Genomic DNA, 22,933 nt, shown 5'->3' with positions numbered 1-22,933 from the left:
GCTGAAATAGCAAGCTGTCTTCACCTCCACAGGCACGGAGAATAGGGGGTATGTCTCAGCACATTTTAGTTTACCAAAGAAGGGCGTACCTTGATGTTCTTCCAAGAAGAAAAGATGGCTCTGCATTTTTAACACCTCCATCCCACATACTCCACCGTTTGAATCCTGCCTGAGTTTCACCTCTGGAGATCTAGCATCTTAAGGTGAGTAGCAGGAATTTGGTTTTGCATAGAGGCCAAACCACACAAAATGGTCATGTAGGGAAAAGCTATCAACCCTTCGCTGGGCAGGACAGTGCTGACACTATCATTACATAGTTTTCTTCTCAGCTGGTAAGAGAATGCCCTTATCAAAGCTGGAAAGCTTGCCTCTGGAGTATCACTGGCTCTCAGTCTCAAAGTACCCCTGGATTCTGGGTAGGTCACTTCCTTCCAAATGCTAATTTCTGTTCTGTGGTTAGATTGCAATATTAATAGCTAAAGCGGCTGGTTGTGAGACTTCTTAAAAGAACAGGTAGTCGTCTGCTGCCACAATCCAAGAAGTCACATAGGTAAATGATCGTGAGAAGTGAATCTGAACAAACATGAGTGGAGTTTCCCAATGTTGTTGAGATAAGTTTTGCCCTACCTTCTGATCTGTATAATCTATTGCCTAATTACCAAAATGAAGGGGAAAAAAAATTCTTATTAAAGACTAAGGTTTGGTAGTAACCTTATAATTGCCCAAAATAGAACCACTAAATTAATGGCTGAGAGAGATTAAAGCATTAGCTAAGTGGCACCTCATCACGAGTCCAACCATTTTATACACGTGCACACTAACGCAAATAACCAAATCTAAAAAAACTGTCTTTTCTTGAATTATCCATGCAACATCTCCCAGGGGCTTTATAAACATATGTGCTTATGTGGAAATCATCCCCTAAAGTGGTCAGTGAAGGGGCAAAATGCAATTGTTTAACTCCTAAGGCACAAGATCAGGCCCCTGAACAGAAGAAGAAAACCCAAGATATGTTTGCTCTGACTCAGAACAGCAAGGAGAATTTGGGGAAGTCAGAATACAAATACCCATTTTGGAACGGAGCCCAAAATCCCAGGCTAAGGCCTTCTGTTCATAAGTGCTCCTCTCCACATTCCCCTTCCCCCCACAAAAAGAATCTTCTACCATTGCGAATGGCCTTGTTCTCAAAACTGACTTGAAAGGTGGCATTATGGACAGAACAGTTTCCCTTAGCTGGAGTGAGATATTGCTGTAGCACTAACTTGGTGCTTTAGGCTCCAAGGAGAGAAGCTCTTTAGAAACACAGAGAAAAGCAGTATTATTTTCCATGCTTCATTAACACTTCCTGCAGAATCTGGATGTCTTCCTTCCCGCCCTCCTTTTCATTACAGACAGAGCCTCTCCTTGCTCAGTGGAGTCCCACTGTAAAGCAGTATGGCTTCAGGGCTATGGATTTTTTTTTTTGCAAAGTACTCAGAATCTGCAGTTATTCAGGAGCTAAATTATCAGTGGATTATGCAATAGACCCTTGTTGCTTTGCTCACTGATTTGGGCCATTTTACTACTCATCAGCTGTTCCATCAGAAAGAGGGAAGAGGCTGAAACTCGAAATCTGTCCTCAACTGCTCTAGGAATGTTACAGGGAGGAGGCTGAATTATCAATAATTGGATTTAATTAGAGATGTTGTCATCGAGTTATAAAACCCTGACCATACTTTCTATGGCAAATGTAGAAAAGTCTTACAAATTGTTTACTCTGCCCATGAAATTTGTTCTGCCAACAAGATCATTGGTCTGGAACAGCAATCAGAATTCTTTCATCTAAAAGGCCATGTTTTGGTTCTGGGGGTCACATACATGAGTATGACAACATGAATGGATCTGAGGGCAAACTGTAGTAAAGTTTAAGATGCAAACATATGGGGGCAGTTTAGTTTGCAGATATTAAGTACTTTTTTTTTTTGTAGGGCAATGAGGTTTAAGTGACTTGCCCAGGGTCACACAGCTAGTAAGTGTCAAGTATCTGAGGCCAGATTTGAACTCAGGTCCTCCCGAATCCAAGGCCGGTGCTTTATCCACTGTGCTACCTCGCTGCCCTGCAAGCTTTTAAAAAAAACACAACAAAACACCTGTTGGGGACAGCGAGGTAGCACAGTGGATAAAGCACCAGCCTTGGATTCGGGAGGACCTGAGTTCAAATCTGGCCTCAGATACTTGACACTTACTAGCTGTGTGACCCTGGGCAAGTCACTTAAACCTCATTGCCCTGCAAAAAACCAACAACAAACAAACAAACAAAAAATCACCTGTCAAGGTATTTCGAATTTATGGCAGTCCTTAGGACATAGGACATGCTACAATATTAGAAAATGATGCTCCCTAGTATTAATTTCCCACAAGCTGCACTCCTTATGGTGAATAAAAAGGCTACTCTAGACAGTTTTTAAAAATCAAATCCCTAAAAATTAACTAGGTTATTACAATAAGGAGAAAGGAAGGCTGTTTTGGTGTCTGAAGACTTTAGTGACCACTCCCTATCAGAAGATAAAGAGCTGGTTAATATCTTTGCTTGGTGCTTTTAATCTACCTGGTACAAAAAAAAATGGACACAACAGTCTAATGAGAGCAACATGATGCTGATTCCTCACGGCTGAACTCTGACTGCCACCTGCTTCTGAGCTACACTTGTCTCTTGTTGGAAAGAAAGCTGATATGGAGCTGAGGCACAAGAAGAAATGAACTGAAGTGGGTTCTAAGTACAAGCAGAGCATAAAGTACCATAGCCTGGTAATTTTAGGATGTCAGAGCATTTTTGTGAGCTGCATTTACTTGAAAAGGAAGAGAATGCTTGGGATGGTAAACTGTGGGTGTTAGTTACATAAATGTAAGCGGAAGCACAGATACAAGGGCCGTGATGGGGAGCGCTGGGCTCTGTGTGTGCCTAACAAATATGATGCCATCGGATTTTGCTACAGAGATACTAACAAATGTTTTCTTGAGCCTCCCCCGTCTTACTCAAGTGAAATGGAGGAAGAATATAAAATAACAACAGTGATAATAATAACATTCCTTTACTCCCCTACCCCTGCCCCACAGCCTTGATTATACAGCTCTTTTTTATCCTCATCCCTCGATTATTTTAAAAATGAAAGTAGATACTATCTGCGCTGATGATGCCAATGGTGGGATAGACAGTAAATCTTCTGGCATGATGGTCAAAGCCAAGGAGGGTGTATAAGTTCTCTCCTTTGTGTACATCTCCCCATGCTCAGTAATTCACCATGGCAACTGGAAGTGTTAATTAATGCAGAAAGCAAACATCTGAAAACAGGGGTCAGGACACACAAAGGGAGTGAACTACCAATAGAAACACAAGGACACCCTGAGAACCCAGGTGCTTCTGCATCAAACTGTTTCAAAAAAAAGCAACAACTTTCACCTCCAATTCTTCTAGAAATCAATACTGTCAAATATGGAAAACACGAGCAGAAAACCAAGTGTTGACGAAAAGCGCCCCTTTTATTAGCTTTGTGAAAATACTCATTTTTAAGATACTCATGGGTTGTAAACATAAGTACTTAACTGAAGGTGACAAAAGCTGCTACAGCGAGAATCACCGACCCTTTCGTGGGACTCCAAATCAATGGCTCCACTAAGATGTCGCTGAACCACTGAAAAAAGGGAGAATGTGGTCTCTTTGAACTGACTCCCCCTGGACGACATTATTTCCCTCGCCTCTCAGAGCACTTGTTTCTATCAAGGATGAGCAGGAGGCAGCTTCAGAGTAAGAAAACAAACTAACAAAAAGGATTCATGGAAATCTACCTTGTAGGAGGAGTATGATTATCTAGGTAGCACCTCCCTCAAAACCCAATTTGTGGATATGGCTATACTATGATCTAATTTAATTTAATAGCTGAATGCTTGAAATCTTTACACCAAAAAAAAAAAAAACCCCAACAAAAAAAGTGTTGTAGAAATACACAAAGGAAGGTAGGAAGGGGCCAGAACTCACAAACTTGTCAAGTTTCCCTTACTTTCTAAAAGGCCCAGAAGTCTACACTTGCCTATTTGTGCTCACTGTCTACCAGTTCCAGACTGGCCTCTGAATATTAAAGGTGAACTCTCCTGGTCTGGGGGTGGATGAAAATCTTTCTTCCTTTCATCCGCATGAGATACAGTAGAGTTAAAGAAAAAACCCCAAAGGTTCTATAGGATAATTAAGGGGGAAAGCAGTGTCAAACAAAATCCAGTATCAGAGCGCCAAATGGGCATGATTACATAAGCATAGAGATGGGATGATTTAACCCTATTTTTTATCATAAAAGCATTTTATTATTTTTCAGTTGCACGTAAAGATAGTTTTCAACATTTGTTTTCATAAGATTTTGAGTTCCAAATTTTTCTCCCTTCCCCCTCCCCAAGACAGCAAGCAATCTGATAAAGGTTATATATGTATGATCACATTTAACATATTTCTGCATTAGTCATGTTGTAAAAGAAGAATCAGAACACAAGGGGAAAAATCTCAAAAAAGAAAAAAAAACAACAAAAAAGTAGAAACAGTATGGATTTAACCCTATCCTTGCAATGCCCACCTCATCAAATCATTGTGGTAGAAGTTTAAAATGTCATATAAAATGGGGGTTATGAGCCAATGGAGCTAGGGCTCAGCTGTGAGTGCTTTCTTTCTACCTGACTGGGGCTTTCTTCTTAGGCTATGCAAATTAAGTGATATATAGTGTCTATGGGGCAGATAAAAATATATCAGTCAGAAAACTGTCAATATGTAACTAATTTTTTGTTACTGATTTTTTTTCTTGGTATATTTTCTTTCCACAGTATTTGAGATTAGCACAGAAAGTTCTACCAATGGTGAGGCACAAAGAGCAGATATGGAAGGGGCTGGAATAATTTTTTTTCATAAAATTTTTTTTTCAATAAAAGCTCACATTTTGACACTTTCCAAGGTTTCCAAATAGATTTCATCCCAACCACTCCATAACCATTACTGTTATAGATGATGACCTTATTATGAAATTGGTACAGGACTGGCATATAAAAAGTGTCAAATGCTTATTGACTGGCCTTGGTTTTTTTTTGTTTTTTTTTTCTGATTGACTGGCCTTGTTAACTGGCCTGCCCAGAGCTGGTAAGTGTTGGGGCCTGGTTGAAGAACCCACTTCTCCTGATTTCAAGTTCAGCACCCTCACTACTAGACAGACCACAGTCAATCACCTGATTCCCTCCCTTTGTCTGTACCCTCATCTACTGTAGACCAAGACAGGGACCAGAAGTCTGTTGAGAACTGATGAATGTGATGGGTCCAAGACGGTATAGAAATTGTATCTGGAGTCAGGAGATCAAAGCGTGGGTCTCAGCTTCTACTACTTACCACCTGTGAGGGCTCATGAAGGGCCCAATCTGAACCTCAATTCCTTCAACTCTAAGTGTTTTCTTTTTGAAAGCTAGGAGAGCGAGGATAGTGGACTCAGGAGGGAATGGGATCCAACGCCTGCCTGGCGTTTAGCAGCCATGTGATTTGGGTGAGCTGATTTAGCCTTCTGAGATCATGAGCTATGTGGTACTTAAGAAACTTTGAGGTTTTGTGAAGAGCTAATGTGGTGTAGTGCATAAAGTGCTTGATAAATCTTAAAATACCATGTCATCAAAAACGATTATTACTTCTGTGCACTGAGACTTTGGCAGAGTTACGAGTCTTGCCCCTGATACAACTGTATGATCCCAAAGTGACAACCTGGCTGAATCCTAGCTTCTTCACATATGAAACAGAGAGACTGATACTAGTTCTCCATTTTCACAGTACTATTATCATTTAGATACTGTATATGAAAACATTGTGTAAATGGCAAACCTATAAAACCCCAAGTTATTCTAGTAAAACACACACTACTCACCATGCACCCCTCAAGGCAGGCTTGAAGGAGTTCTGCTGTGTCTTTTTATTACAAATGACTTAGTGGGTGTCCTGTAGTTTTAAGGGCCCTTCTTTGGCTTTTAATAATATAAGGATGCAAAGTAGAGCCAAGCAACATTTTGATTTTGACTGTTGCGATGTATTCATTTCATCCAGCTGTCTACTAAGACCTCAAGTGGCCAAAAGAACCCAATGGTGCCCTTGAAAGTTCCGGGTTTCAGGTCATTGGTTCCGTGTGTGTGTGTGTGTGTGTGTGCGCGCGCGCGCACACGCGCGCGCACACGCGCGCGCAGTTTCTGAGCCTGTATTTCACAATGAATGAAAAACAATGCCAGGTTCATGGAGACCCTCTGCAGACACCCTGCTGTAAAGCAGTTGTGTTATTATCTGGATACATATTCAGTTGAGTTGTAGGAAATGACAGCAAGAAATGTGCATGCTGTTAGAATGGCATTACTTGGAACTTGTTAGAAATTAATCCCAAGAAATCAGGGAGGCTGGTTAACATAAACATGCCACACACAAAATTTCTTTTGTGACCCACAGTTTTCCATTTAGATGTAAATAGTATTTCTGATGTCCCATAGTTTTCCTTATATGAAAGTCATAATTCATTGTAAAATATAGTTTTTACTCTTATCTGATTAATTGTAATGTCCCTAGGAATAATGAATGGAAAGAAAGACAAGCCTTTAGTATATTTCTCAAATTATCCAGCAAATGGGTAACTAGGTTTGGACTAGTTTCCATTCTTTCCACTCAGCTGATATTTCTAAACCTTGATCTTGAGGTCCCTAATACAATTCATCTGAATGGCTGTATTTCTGAATTTAACTCTAAACATTCTGCTACCAGATCCTAGGCAGCAGAGATTTTTGAAAGAGGGCAGCAAAAGCCCTATGGAAAAAAGGAAGGAATTATATACCTCCGAAGAAGATTCACTTATGCTTACCAAAATGCTTTTAAAGAAATTAATCACCTTTGTAAAGTCTTGTTTTTCAAGGATTTTGAACTATAACTATTAGATAAAATAGTATAGCAATTATAAAAGTAATAAAAAAAATTGGCACTCAGGTACCATGTAAATTTCCCAAAACAGATTAGGTTCTACACAATAATCTATATTTCAAATATACTGTACATATGATCTTGATTTAGAATATTAGTGTATTATTTTAGCTCTAGGTACGATATGTGTACATATAATTCAGGTTGGTCTAAATTGTGGTGGACAAGTTGTTTGCTTTTGGCAAACTTGCCTGATCATTGGATTAGAAGGATCATTTCAACCAACTGCTCCCTTTGGCCAGTCCCCATGACAAAAGCCATCCATGGATTGTGTAATCTACCAACTGTGACTTCATTAAAGTAGGGCTCTCAGCTTGCATGCTGGCCACAATTGGCAAAGTCCAGTCACAACCAAAAATAGCAACAACCTGCTCTGGATCATAATCAAGTAGTGAATTTATTTTTGGCATTTATGTGACAAGCCCCAGATGCCATGGACTTGAGCTTGGAGGGTACAAGAAGATTTGTCAGATTCTAACAGGCAAATAGGACACTGTCTGGTGGGCTTGAAGGACTATATGAAGCCTGATTTTAAAACAGGTGTGTCTGAAGACCAGGCATATGTTTCACACAACTATATATTTCAACCTTGGAGCTAGTTTCTGGGACCAAAGAATGGTCACTTCTCTCCACCATAGTGGAACTCCAGAAGAGAGGGGTCTCCTTAATTTGACCTAGCTTTTTTCTTGGCTCATCTTTCCTGGTCTGTGTCATTAAGGTTTTTTTTTGGTTGTTTTGTGGTTGTTCTTGTTGTTCTTACCTGTCTCTCAGTGTGCTGGGGCCTAAGTAAGGGTACTGATTTTCCTTAAGCTTCCCTTTGATGAGATGGTCCAATGTCTCATACAGGAAAGGTTGATGCTGTGTATAAACATTCTCCACTCCCTAAGAGAGAGGGAAATGGTTTTTGTGTCACTCATGAGATATCTTGCAATACAAACACATTAATGACACTCAGATCAGAAAAAGATAGAGTTATATGAAAGAGTTTTAAAACTGAATTCTAGGCTCACTTCAATATCTACCTCATCACCAAGTATTCCTACCCTGTAGAAAATACTATATAATTTAGGGCTAGGCATGGAAAAGGATTTTTATAAACTTATCATCCCCTCTCCGATGATTTCCTTTGGTGACATTAGTTGGTGTTAGGGGATAGCTAGGTGGTGCAGTGGATAAAGTTCTGACCCTGGATTCAGGAGGACCTGAGTTCAAATCCAGCCTCAGACACTTGACACTTACCAGTTGTATGACCCTGGGCAAGTCACTTAACCCTCATTGCCCAGCCTGTCCCCCCCTAAAAGATAAGAGGAACAAAAGGAAAAAGTAAAGACATATAAGAAAATTCACTATATTTCATAACTGTATTGTTTATCTTTTCAGTCTTAAATATCTAGCAGGGGAAGGAAATAAACATTTATAAAGCATTTACTGTATGCTAGGCATTGTGCTAAGTACTTTTTATGAACATTACCTTATTTGACTCTCACAACAACCCTTTGAGGGAGGTGTCAGTAACATCCCTATTCTACAGGTTAAATTACTTGCTCAGGGTCATATAGCTAGTAAATATCTGAGGCCAAATTTGAATTTAGGTCTTCCTGACTCCAAGCCTAGCTAGCACCTTATCCACTGCACCAGGAGCTGCCTCAATCTACTAGAACTTGTTTTTGCTATTTCCTACTTAACTATTAAATCCTGTGCTAATACTATTCTAATCCTGAAAACTCCTAAATTATATTAGATAGCTTTTAAATATCACCTTAAGGTTTGCAAAACATTTTATATATGTTAGTTTCTCCTCAAAACAACCTTGTAAGGCAGTATGTGATATTACGATCTCTCTTTTTTTTTTTAGTGAGGCAATTGGGGTTAAATGACTTGCCCAGGGTCACACAGCTAGTAAGTGTTAAGAGTCTGAGGCCAGATTTGAACTCAGGTACTCCTGACTCCAGGGCCGGTGCTCTATCTACTGCACCACCTAGCCGCCCCACGATCTCTTTTTTTATAGATGAGTTTCACTGACTTGCCTGGGATCACACAGCTAGTAGTGTCTGAGGTCACATTTGAACTCAGGATTTGGACTCAAAGTCCAATCCTCTGTCCCCTATGCTACCTAACTGCCTAGATGAAACCTTCTCTGGAACATCTACTCTAATCGTTTAACTGACATGGTATGCAGTCAACAGCAATTTTAGGATACTTTAAAGTTTATACTTATTCATTTACTCACTTGCAACCTCTTGACCTTCAGCTACTTCTCATCTAGGGAAACATGACAGAGATTTTAATACCTTCAATCCTTTGAGGAACTGCTTGGTAATAGCTACTGCATCTTTGGGGCTAAAGAGGTCACTTCCCCTTGCTCTTTTGCCACCATATTCCACGAGGGCAGGCACCAACTATAGAGAAAAAAGAAGAAACCTTAGTTATAAGGCAGAGTCTCTGGATAAATTTCATAAATGACTAGCTTCAGTCACATTCATTTTTTTATTTTTAATTTTTTAATGTATACATTTATTTATTTAGAGTTCTCCCTAAGTTACATGTAAAAACAAATTTGCACATTGATTTTTTTAAAAACTTTGTGTTCCAAATTCTCTTCCTCCCCTAAGAAATCAAGCAATTCAATATAAGTTATACATGTACAGTCACATAAAACATTTCTACCTTAGTCAGATTGTGCACGAAAACAGATAAAATAACTTTACAAAGAGGAACTAACACAAAAAATTATACTTCAATATGTATTTAGATACGATCAGTTCTTTCTCTGTAGATGGACTGCATTTTTCATAAGTCCTTCTGATAGCATTCTGCTCATCATTTCTTTTTTTATTTTTATTTTAGCAGAGCAATGAGGGTTAAGTAACTTGCCCAGGGTCACACAGCTAGTAAGTGTCAAGTGTCTGAGGTCAGATTTGAAATCAGGACCTCCGGAATCCAGGGCTGGTGCTTTATCCACTGTGCCACCTAGCCACCCTCTAAATAAGTTTTTATGGGTGTATTTTGCTTTTTACATCACCATAATTTCCCCCAGTATCCTTTCTCCTCCCCATCCCAGAGCCATTCTATATGAAAAGTAGTTTTTTTTAAAGACTAAAAAAGAAAAAAAGAGGAAACAAATCAGCACCTGACAAATATGTTGAAAAAGTCCCAAAATAAATGAAACATACAATACTTATACCTCTGTACAATATATTCTCATATCTCTGCTTTTCAGCCATGCTTGTGCTTTATGATTTCGCAACATTCACTTTTGATTTTTTTGGTGGTTGTGTTTTCCATTTCTATTTGTGTAGCCATTGTGTATACTGTTTTCATAGCTTTGCTTACTTTACTCTGCATCCATTCCTGTCGATCTTTCCATGCTTCTCCGCATTCATCACATTTATCCTTTCTTACAACTTAGTAATATTCCATTATATTCATGTACCACAATTTGTTTAGCCATTCTACAATGGATGGACATCTCCTTTATTTCTAATTCTTTGCTTATCACAAAGAGTGTTACAACAAATATTTTTGGTATATATGGGGTCTTTTTTCCTCTTAATTGCTTTCTTGGGGCATAAGACCAGAAATAGAATCTCTGGGTCAAAGGGAATGGACATTTTAGTCATGTTATGTGCACAATCCTAAACTGCTTTCCAAAATGGTGGTCCTGATTTTGTCTACAATACGTCAGGGAGTCTCTTCTCCACAACCTCTCCAACACTAACTTTCCATCTTTTGTCATCTTTGCCAACCTCAAGGGTATGAGGTGAAACTTCAGGGTTGTTTTGATTCCTCTTATTATTAGAGATATGGTGTATTCTTTTATATAGTTGTTGATAGTTTGCAATTCTTTTGAGAACTGTTTGTTTATAGCCTTTGACCACTTATATACTGGAGAAATGGCTTTTGGTCTAATCTATCCATTGTTTACATATCTTGGATACCAAACCAATATCCCCTTTGACTCTTTTGATTCTTATCCTAGGTGCATTCATTTTGTTTTACCGACGCTTTTTAGTTTCATATAATCATATGAGAGGCATATGATTTGCTTTTCTTCTAACTTTCTAATAGATGGTTAATATTAAGGTCACCGATCCATCATTTTCCCAGTAGTTTTTAACCAAAAAAAAAGGTTCTTTCCTATTTGGAAAAACAGGAAAGGAATTTGTTTTCCAGTTTATCAAAAACTGGATTATTGAGTTCCATTGTTTCTGATTCCCCCTTATCTAGTCTGTTGCACTGATGTATCTCTCTATTTTTTTTTTTTTTTTGGCGGGGCAATGGGGGTTAAGTGACTTGCCCAGGGTCACACAGCTAGTAAGTGTCAAGTGTCTGAGGCCGGATTTGAACTCAGGTACTCCTGAATCCAGGGCCGGTGCTTAATCCACTGCGCCACCTAGCTGCCCCTACCTCTCTATTTTTTAACCACTACCTTATAGTTTTGATGACTTCTGCTTTATAATAAAGTTTGAGTTCAGGAAGTGCTATTTCCCCTCTGTCTCTTTTTTTCATCATTTCCTTTGATATTCTAGATCTTTTACTTTTCCAAATGAATTTGATTATTTTGAGTTCTGTAAAGTATCCTTTTGATAACTTGATTGGTATAGTATTACCAGTGTAAATTAACCTTGGTACTCTTATCATTTTTATTATACTGGTATTTTTAGTACATCATATTGGCTGGGCCACAAGGGCTGACTATTCTTCCAGCTTTTTAAATTGTTCTTTATTCCATTAAAGAGAATTTTAAGGGGCAGCTAGGTGGCACAGTGGATACAGAACTGGCCCTGGAGTCAGGAGGACCTGAGTTTAAATTTTACCTCAGACACTTACTAGCAAGTCACTTAACACCAAATGCCTCAGACATCTAGGGCCATCTCCAGTCGTCCTGATGTATATCTTGCCACTGGACTCAGGTGGGTCTGGAGGAGAGAGTGAGGTTGGTGACCTTGCACAACCCTCCCTTACTTCACTGCAATTCACCACAGGTCACGACATCACTCTGATGTCATGGTTCTCTTTGAGAATGAAGGACAAATAACAATAACAAGGAGAACTTTGTAATTAAACCTAAACAAGTCATTTGTGTGCTTTAGTAGATTGATTTCCAGAGATTTTTTCATGCATTTTGTAGTTTGGTTTTTTTTTTTGGCGGGGCAAAGAGGGTTCAGTGACTTGCCCAGGGTCACATAGCTAGTAAGCCTCAAGTGTCTGAGGCTGGAATTGAACTCAGGTCCTTCTGAATCCAGGGCTGATGCTTTATCTATTGTGCCACCTACCTGCCCCCTATTTTGTAGTTCTTTAGAATTGGATTTCCCTTTCTCTTATTGCCTCTTGGATTTTGTTATTGTCATACAAAAATACTACTGATTTTTGAGCATTTATTTTGCAGCCTGCAACTTTGCTGAAGTTATTGTCTCAATTACTATCTTTGATGATTTCCCAAGATCTTCTAAGTTAATCAACATATCATTAGCAAATAGGGAAAGTTTTATTTCCTCTTGACTAATCTTTATATCTTTAATTTCTTTTGTTTTATTGCTATTATTTCCAGAATTGTAACAAACAATAATGGGAAGATTAGACATTTTTGCTTTACTCTCATATTTACTGGGGAAGGTTCATGTGTATTGCCATTGCATATGATGCTTGCTTTTAGTTTTGGAAGGATACTTTTTATAACATTTAGAAAAAGCTCCTTTATGCCCATACTTTGCAGGAATTTTAGCTTTATTTAGGATTTCAATGTTAAATTTCCATTTGGATCTGTGTGTTTTGTTTATGCTCTCTAAACTTAATAGTATTTTTACTACATTATATTCATAAAGGATATGTTTACTATTTCTACTTTTTAGCATGCATTTGCAATCATTTTGTGCTCTCATATACAGGATCAGTTATTTTTAAAAGGTCCAGGTAGTGCCACAAATATACATACACTATAGCATATGTTTACATATATATGTATATATACATTGTAATCCCATAAAGAAGACACCAAAAGTCTTTAAATTCTAATTTCTCCAGTAATTTATTCAATGTTTTATTTTCTCCTTTGTTTATCTTTCTGTTAGACTTACACAAAACTGTGAGAGGGACACTGAAATCGCCTACCATTATTGTATTACTGTCTATATTTTCTAGTAATTCAGTTAATTTTTCCTTATGAATTTAGGTACTAAGGCATTTAGAGCATATAAGTTTAATACTGTTTTAGTTTGTTTTCTGTTGTTCCTTTCAGCATATTGTGGTTTCCTTGTTCATCCTTTTTTTTTTTTTTTTAAGTGAGGCAATTGGGGTTAAGTGACTTGCCCAGGGTCACACAGCTAGTAAGTGTTAAGTGTCTGAGGCCGGATTTGAACTCAGGTACTCCTGACTCCAGAGCCGGTGCTCTATCCACTGCGCCATCTAGCTGCCCGTGTTCATCCCTTTTTAGTTTATAAATGTTTGTTTTTGCTTTGTCTGATAGCTTGATTACAACTTCTGCTTTCTGGGATTCACCTAATGCTTTGTAAAATTTTTCCAACCCCTCATTTTTTCCCCTGTATGGCTTTGTCTTTTAAATATTTCTTGTAAGCCATAGATTGTAGGATTTTTTTTTTTTTGAGAAGTATCAAAGGCCTTTATTTATACATTCGCACACGAATGGGTCAACTCCCTAATGGAAATGGCCAGGATTTTTTCTTATCCAGATAATCTGACATTCAAAAAAATTCTGGGGAGCAGCTAGGTGGTGCAGTGGGATAAAGCACCGGCCCTGGATTCAGGAGGACCTGAGTTCAAATCCGGTCTCAGACACTTGACACTTAGTAGCTGTGTGACCTTGCCCCCACCAAAAAAAAAATTTGAGTTAGTTTTATATTTTCCTTTGTGCATCTCTAATATTTCTTTTTTCAAAATTAGGCTTTCTCCCCTTTTTCCTTTGTAAGCATTGTACTTTATCTCTTCAGTTATTTTAGCTTAATGTGCTTTAAGGTATTCCTATTCCCACTGGTTTTCTTCCCTTCACCCTGAACTTCCCTCCTCCCTTGTTTGTTACCCCTTTTCCTAGTTTTGGAGTTTTGCTTAGCTTATTCATTCTTTTTTTTTCTTCCTTTAACTTAGTTGTTAATTTCTTTTTTCTTTCAGCTAATTAGTCCAGTAAAATCCCTGTTCGTGATCCCTTTCAACTTATTATGTTCATTAAGCTTTTAAAATTTCATTTTCTGTGCCTTTTTTTAAATAAACCATTTCTTCCTCTTATTCTCTTCATTATTTTTCTTCTCTGTCTATTCTAGACTTTTATTCTTTAATTCATGACAAATTCTCATTTTGCTTTCTTTAGTCTCTGTATTCTTCATGGAATTAAAGTTTCTAAGGTACCTATTTCAGGTTACCTCTTCTAAATAGCTTCTATGTTATTGCATTGTAGATTTTCCCCCTGGGCCCCTTTTTCTGCTGTCCTCACTCTTAGAAATACTAATTCATGAAGGTGATAGGGAGCATTTTGTGTCATGGCATGGATTTTCCTATGTGCCTGATTGTTCAGTTTATTATTAACATTTGCCTTTCACATGGTTTTTTTCCCCTAAGTGTCTTGAAATCTCCCTGGTTCCATGCCCTCCCACTCTTCTAGATGTCACTTGCCCCCAGGAGTTCTAGTTCCCCTTCTCCGGAGGCAGGATGAGTGTCCTCTCTAGGAACTGCAGATTATAGTCACTGTAAGGTCCCCATCTCTATTTATAGGATAACTCTCTTCCTCCACTGTATCATTAATCAGTGGTACTTCCTCTGACCACTGAAACAAGATTTTCCCCTTTATTTCTCTCCCTTTAAGTCTTTTCCTTTGCCTCATTACCCATTCCTTGGTGGTCTCTCTTATCCCTGAGAAATGACAGGAGTTATTTTTCCTTCACTGTTAACCTTTGGCTTGAATAGGGTATATCACATATTCTTTTCTATCTTCTTCCTTCTTTCTTCCCCTTTTATCCTCTCATTTTGTAATTTAGTTCTACAAAAAACAATGATTTACTTATAGGCAGGGTGTTGTAAGAGTAAGTGCATGATGTTTCAGGCCTGTTTCTCCACCATCAAATTTATTTCACTTCTGCTTTCACTCCTGGCTCTGTGTGCTTTTGGAAAGAAATCTCTCAATGGCCTCTCTGTTATTTTGTTGTTTTTATCATTGATTTCTGTACTTGTTTACTTTTCCTGAATAACTGATGTCTGGAATGTTTATAAAGCAAATAATATAATTCCTTCAGGTCTGGGTTTCTTTCTATGAATACCTCAAACATTTCTTTTTTATTAAACATTAATCTTTTTTAAATTGATTTTTAGGCTCAGATTTTCTGGGTAGACCAAAACGGATTGCATCTTGAGCACTTCTGCTTTTCAGAACAAATTATTCCATTCCCTCCTATGATTTATGCTGAATGCATAAAAGTCTTGTGTCATTCCTTTCATGTCTTTTTTTTTTTTTTGGTCAGGGCAATGAGGGTTAAGTGACTTGTCCAGGGTCACAAAGCTAGTAAGTGTCAAGTGTCTGAGGATGGATTTGAACTCAGGTCCTCCTGAATCCAGGGCCAGTGCTCTATCCACTACACCACTTAGATGCCCCTCCTTTCATGTCTTAAGGCATTTTCCTGGTCACATGTAGAATTTGGTGTTTGTTAATAGAACTGTTAAATTTAACTACTGTGTGTCTCATAGTTTAAAAGATGTTTTGGAGGAAATCTGTGGATTCTTTCAATTGGCAGTTTGTTTTTTATGTTCATGCATTCAAGGCAATTTTCTTGTATTATTTCTTGCACAGTAGTATTTAGGTTTTTTCGTTTGTTTATTTTCTGGGAGTGCTAAATTCTTAAGTGGCCCCTATATATCCTTGTCTTTGAAATCAATGTTTTGCTTGTATGAAGATCATATTTTCTTTTAACATTATTGCTTTTTGCCTTTCTTCTTCAAGACTTGTCCTTTACTTCTTTTTTTTTAGTGAGGCAATTGGGGTTAAGTGACTTGCCCAGGGTCACACAGCTAGTAAGTATTAGGTGTCTGAGGCCGGATTTGAACTTAGGTACTCCTGACTCCAGGGCCGATGCTCTATGAACTGCGCCACCTAGCTGCCCCCCTTTACTTCTATATATTTGCATTCGCAATCAGCTAGTCTTGCTTTTGTTTCTTTGGTAAAACCTGCCACCATACATTATACATTTTAAAAATTCTACCACTTATTTTTGTTGTGCAGCCAACAAATTCTGCTCTCACAATTCTTATTTCTCTTTTAAACCTTTCAGGAGAGGTAGGTAGGTGGCACAGCACTGGCCCTGGATTCAGGAGGACCTGAGTTCAAATCTGGCCTCAGACACTTGACACTTACTAGCTGTGTGAATCTGGGAAAGTCACTTAACCCCAACTGCTACACCAAGAAAGACAGACAGACAGACAGAAAGAAAGAAACCTTTCAGGAACAACCTGTGCTGATTCCATATTCTCTAGGAAATCTACAGAGTTCTCTGCCTCAGCAGATGTCAAATCATTTTCTTTTGTCTTTATTCATAGATGTTTGGATTCTTTTAGCTGATCCAAAGGACATACTACCTAATGTTATTAATAGCTTCCCTGTTGGTTTATCTCATGCTCAAGGTCTTAATTGAATTTTCTTCCTTCTGATATCTTTGGTAATTTCAATCTTTCCCTACTGCTCACTTCTGACTCCTTCTCCTTTGATTGAGGTTTCCCTGTAGGCTGGACCTCAATGCTATCTCAGTCTTTAAGGGGAAAGATTTATTTGATTTGAAGAGAAACCAGAGTATATGTGCCATCTCAGTCTTGTTCCATGCCGAGCAATAATTTTCACAGTTCTTGGTCTCTGTTCCAAGTGACTTCTGGAGTGACAGAACTGGCTCCTAGCTGGATGCTGGGCTCTTTTCCTCAGCCTTAGTGGAGTGCTATAAAGTCATATACATGTACTGCTCCAGTTCTCTCTGCTCTTCAGTTCTCTATGTGAGATCTGTTGTGGTAGAGTACTACCCCCAGGCAGTCCCAGCCTGAATGAGATTCTGCTTTTGGTTTTCTAATGACACTGAGAGGAGGGGTGTGGAGAGCAGAGTAGAATTCTGCTGCAAACCCAAGGGTCTGCTTGCACATTCCTGCTATTGGAGCATGGTAGGAGGTGGGAGAGGAGGCGCTAAGTGAGTCTATTAAAGGTTAGCCTTCTCTGCTGTTGGTTCATTGAATTGCTACTTCCTTAGGGTACTTAGTATCCTAGACCATGGACACAGATGAAATTGTTTTATCTCTTCCACATAATTCTTATTTTGGAGAAGTCTGAAAAGTTATGAGGATCAGAGAAAATATCTAGGATTCTGTCTTATTGGTTATGTGACCCAGAATTCCACTACACACAGGACTTTCTCTATGTCTTGGCCAAATCCTAAATCCTCCAACTAGGAACTAAGGCCAATGTTACATTTTATACTTTTTCTTCCGGACTGTTTCTGATAACTCAACATCAAATTACCATGTTTTTATTCACAAAAAGGTATTTTCTAAGTTGACATTTCCTGGCTAAATTATTTTCCCCAAAGCAAGCTACTTTAAAACACTTCTTCTTCTCCCCCAACCCTCAATCCAATTAAAAGGCCTTCTATAAAGGTTACCTTGCGATACTTCTCTGAAACACCTTTATTTCTGAGGTCCATCATCAGTCCAGGAAGGCTATTACTGCTATGCCGTTCATAATGTAGGGCATAAAGCATCACTAAACGTGCAGCATCAAATTCAGTTACTTTGGGATTCTGCAGTAGTCTTTTTATGTTCTGAAAGGAAACAAGAGGTTCTGTTATTTCCCTTTACTTGGGAAGTAAGATGTAGTGCAATGTCTCAATTCCATTCCTACTGAACTGCAGTGATGCAACTGAGTTTGTGATGATTCAAAGTACTAACAGACCATTGTACATTTCATGCATTTGACTAACTGCTTAAAATATAGACAAGTGCATACCTTTTGACTAAGGCCAGAATTAAACAAGGAAATAAGCTCCTTTTGTTAGACATTTACCAATAAAAAAGACCCTGTGCTAAGTGCTGGGACAGGAAGACAAAAATAAAAGGGGTTAAATACTCAAGGAGAAGGCAACACATAAATGTTTAAGTAAATACAAAATAAGTACAAGGTAATCTTTTTGTCAGGGAGGCACTAACAGCTGGGGGTGGGGAATCACAAAGACCTCATGTAGGAGAGGGTATCTGAGCTGAGTTTTGGAAAGGAGAGCCTCTAGGAAGCAGACATGAGGAGTGAGTGCATTCCACACAATGGACATAGTCTAGTTCAGAAGCAGGGAGACAGGAGGTGCAATATTATGTTTACTGGTGCATCAAGAAGGCCAGTCTGGCGAGACCTTTAGCAAGAAAGCGATATAATGACTCTATGGATGTTTCTTCTCTCCTTCATCTAAGCCCACCTTTTCCACTAAAACAAGGAACAAGTAACTAGGACACCACCAGCACTGGTACAACCAACAGGCACCACAGTAGAACTGACCAGGACTTAGCACAAAAACATTTATTGACCGACTGATCAGTTGAGGGGACAAAATCCATGTCATATAAAAATTGGTTAAGCTTAGAGAAAAGAAGATTCAAGGAGAACACGGTAGCTGTCTCCAAGAATCTGAAGAGTTGGCATGTGGCAGATGGATTAAGGTTGTTCTATTCATCACCAGAAGGCACATCCTGGAACAATGGATGGAAGCTAAAAAGAAGCAATTCAGGCTTGATGTCTGGAAAAACATCCTGCTACATTTTGTTATACCAAAGTGGAACAAGCTTCTTTGGAAAGTGGTGCATTCTCTCTCAAAGGAGGTCTTTGAGCAACATGACCAATGGTCAGGATTATTATAATAGGACCTCCTATCACATGTATGGGTTGGGTTTCATGGCTTCTAGGGTACCTTCCAGTCCTAAAACTTTGTGATTCTGTGAAAACCATTTTTTTCACTCAGTACAAGCAATTATTACTAAAGTAAAGATTAAAAAATTAAAAACAGATTTGAGCAAAATCCAAATCTCTGAGTTTCATGGCCCTTGGAAGGTAGACAGTGATGGTAGAGGGAGCCAGAGGCTTTTCACAGTACAGATGTAACTCTTTTGTTCTGCAAGAGAGAGGTGAGAAATATTCTTCACATGACTCATGGGTGCTACCTGTTAAGGAAACAGACTATTTGGTATTCCTGACCTTCCATAAGAAATCCCCTACTATGATGGTACTTTTAATATGCTAAAAACCCATGAATGATTAAATAAATGACTCTAACTGTAATGCCTTTTGTGAAGCTCTCTGTGACACTTCAAATCCTTTACATACAATTGGCTAGGAGCAAAACATGCCTGTCATTTTTTGGGTATAGCATCTAAATGGTAGAGATACTCAATACATCAGAATATAACTACAATACAGTTCTTAGGGTCCACATTAGAAGAATGCATTATAACAAAAAAAGTTGCAACAAGGCTCTCAAGGTTTAACATCTACGGACAAGGGTCCCTAGGCAAAAGGCTATCCAAGTTAGAGTCTATGTAGCACCAGTCAATGAAGATGCTAATATAGCTAGTTTTTACTCTTTTACCATTGACAACCCACTTTATTTACATGTACAGTGCAGTGTGCAAGCCTCCCCCCCTCTTTCCTAAGGTGTAGGCCCCACATACAAGACTCTCTTCAGCTGGATTATTGAAGCATTTTCCTCAGTTTGCTTTCCACTGCTAACACCTATGAGGTCAAAAAATGGAGGAATTTATCTTAAGAAGACCTTGCCCCTGGGTTTACAATCTTTTCTTCATTTTTTCTTTGAACCTGCTTTTTGGTCATTGCAGTACATGATGTTCTGAACCTATTCAAGTGTATAACTAAGTCTTACTCTGGTGTTTCAGGATTTTGTTATAAAAAACTCTATACAGCTGAGGAACATAAGAAGTACACAATTAGCTTGCTACTTGTTTAAGACATTAAGCTGTCTCAGCCTCTGGTTCTCTAATTTATCATTCTTCCAATCAGCAGGTCCCTCTGCTAACCCCTATCTGTGAGAATCATTCTTTTCTTACTGTCAGGGTTCCTTTGTGGGAAGAATGTGCACCTTAGTCTTAGAAAAGATCTGGGTTTGAATCCTGTATGTGACACAATAGTTGAATGAACAAGTCACTTAACGAACCTCTCTGAGTCTGGTTCCTAATCGGTGAATTATTACTTACTTCACAGAGTTATCTTGAGGATCAAACGAGATTATGTATGTAAAGCATTTTTAAAAACTTAAAATAGTAAATAAATGTCAGCTCTCTTACTCATCTAACTCCTGTCCCTAGGTGGAGTTCACAATTTTTTTTTCCTCCAGGTCTCTAAAGAAGCAAGATCTTATTCTGTCTACACCCCAAGTCTACCTCTCTGACGTTAAGCTCAAAGTGCTCTCTTGGGAACCACTTGATTTGCTGACTGGCTCAATGTATCCTGGGCTCGGCTGGCAGGAAACTGCTGACTCGCCCTTCCTTTGGTTCTAGAAACAGCGCCTTAGCTAAGCAACCTGTCCCATCAATATATCCTTGGTTTCCTTTCGTTCCCTTTATTTCTCCTCCTCAATATTCCCTGAAAGTCTACTGTGTAGAGGGCACTGGTAGGTGCTGGGAATATAAAGATACATAAAAGTCTTTACCTAAAACAACTTAAAATCTGGGAGATTTATTAAGCACCTATGCTAAGCAAGGCAATGAAGGAGATATGAAAATATGTGACTTGGTCTTCAAGGATATTACAATCTGGGAGAGGGAGATAAGCAGCATACATAAACAATTACAATACAAATTAAAATGTTAAGTGCAGATGAGGTATTGGAAGTGCTAGATCAGGAGAGGAAGAAACAAATTCCAGGTGGTTAAAGTGTTGGAAGCCTTTATGAAGACAGTGGAATTTGAGCTAAGCATTCAAAGATGGATAGGATTCCAATAAGCAGCGATTATAGGGGTCGAGAGGATATTTCAGGAGCAAATACAAGGAGGTAGGAAAGCACAGGACATATTCATGAGTTACCGAGTAATCCACTTTGGTTGGAATGTAAAATATGTGGACGAGAGATGCCACAGCAGTTGTCTGCAGGAGCTGCCAACAAGAGCTACTAATAAGAGTGACAAAGGACTGAGTATTTTGTGTCAAGAAGTATGGAGGGGGGACAGCTAGGTGGCGCAGTGGATAGAGCACCAGCCCTGGAGTCAGGAGGACCTGAGTTCAAATCCGACTTCAGACACTAAACACTTACTAGCTGTGTGACCCTGGGCAAGTCACTTAACCCCAGTTGCCTCACTAAAAAAAAAAAAAGAAGAAGTATGGAGGGCAGGGGCAGCTAGGTGGCAAAGTGGATAAAGTACCATGGGCCCTGGAATTAGGAAGACCTGAGTTCAAATCCAGCCTCAGACACTTGACACTTAGTGGCTGTGTGACTCTGGGCAAGTCAGAAGAAAGAAGAAGAAGAAAGAAGAAAGAAGAAAGAAGAAGAAGAAGAAGTAGTAGTAGTAGTAGTAGTAGTAGTAGTAGTAGTATGGAGGGCAAGAAAAATTTTGTAGTGATCTGTGGGGTATGAAATGTTTGTTTCTCTGCCACAGCAAAGTAATTTTTATTTATGCTGAAAGCTCAAGTTGGTCTCCCTCTTAGAAGAGAAGATAAAGGGAGCTCTCCATTTTCTAGATTATCAGGGAGAATGAAGTATTCCAATTTTTAAAAATAGCAGATAGGGGCAGCTAGATGGCGCAGTGGATAGAGCACCGGCCCTGGAGTCAGGAGTACCTGAGTTCAAATCCGGCCTCAGACACTTAACACTTACTAGCTGTATGACCCTGGGCAAGTCACTTAACCCCAATTGCCTCACTAAAAAAAAAAAATAGCAGATAGACATCAATGTAAAAACAAAAAAGAAAAAGGTCTGAAGGAAATCAGAGGGGATCCTGCCCTGTGACAGGGTAATTGGAAATTGGAAAAATGAGAAAGGGAAGAAGGACTGGCTCAATCAAGCCGTAAAGAGGCTCAATCCTCTGAAGCTGCTACTTTTCCTTCAAGAATAGCCATGGGTCCACAGATGCTAATAGGTGAGAAATCACTTTGTAAGGGTCAAAGGAAGGAAAGTTAAGCAGTTGTAGTGGTGAGTGACTCTCTGCAGAACAGTAATGAGGCAGCTCTATAACAAAGAGAGGTCTCCAGTCTTCCTGAGTTGGAGTTGTTTGTCCTTCATTCTCAAAGAGAACCAATGACATCACAAGGGTAATGTCTTGACTTCCAAGTGAACTGGATTTAAGTGAAGCAGAGCTACTCAGAGTCATCAGTCTCGCTCTCTCGTCCAGAGTCATTAAAGTCCATTGGCTAGACAAAAGACATGACAACTGGCGATGGCCTTGGATGTAATGGATGACCTTTCTAAATTAAGGTCTTTCCTAAGCCTGTCTGAGGCAATGACCATTCAATAATGAAAGGCTAAAAACTGAGACAAAAGATGGCCTAATTTACCATCACAAAAATAATCAATCTGGGAGGGGAAGAACCTCAAAGTTTCTGGCCAGGACAGAAAACACTTGCTACTTACACTAATATTAATCTAGGGCCATTCATTCAGCAGCCTTTTGCTACTGCTTTGAATCAAATTCACAACCCATCTCATTCCTCACAACTGGCTGGGTGGCTCTGGGCAAGTCACATAACACCTCAGCCTATTCTGTCATCTGTAAAATGGGACTAATCATGGCACTTAATTTACAAAGTTGTTGTGATGACCAGATGACCAGATTGTCGGATGTAAAATACTTCACAAACCATTCCAATAAAGAAATCACAGCTATTTTAATTTTTATTATTCCTGGTGTATCTCTGCCCATTCTTTTGCTGCTGCCTCTGCTCCAAGGCTAAGCCTGTTTCATCCC

General features: G+C 39.0%; 1 protein-coding gene across 1 annotated transcript in view; it reads right to left on the bottom strand.

Moving 5' to 3' along the window:
• The window catches only part of VPS45 (vacuolar protein sorting 45 homolog), a 77,846-nt gene that overhangs the window by 28,355 nt on the left and 26,558 nt on the right, over positions 1–22,933 (bottom strand). The window contains exons 11-13 of the mRNA XM_044002109.1: positions 17,641–17,799; positions 9,298–9,405; positions 7,767–7,888 (exon numbers count right to left, since the gene is read on the bottom strand). Coding sequence (XP_043858044.1) covers positions 7,767–7,888; positions 9,298–9,405; positions 17,641–17,799 — 389 coding nt within the window. The remainder of the gene's footprint in view (positions 1–7,766; positions 7,889–9,297; positions 9,406–17,640; positions 17,800–22,933) is intronic.

Source organism: Dromiciops gliroides, chromosome 4 (genome assembly GCF_019393635.1).
Source record: "Dromiciops gliroides isolate mDroGli1 chromosome 4, mDroGli1.pri, whole genome shotgun sequence".
Taxonomy (NCBI): Eukaryota; Metazoa; Chordata; class Mammalia; order Microbiotheria; family Microbiotheriidae; genus Dromiciops; species Dromiciops gliroides.
The sequence above is the reverse complement of the archived record's forward strand: the minus strand, read 5'-3'. Positions and strand labels throughout refer to the sequence as shown.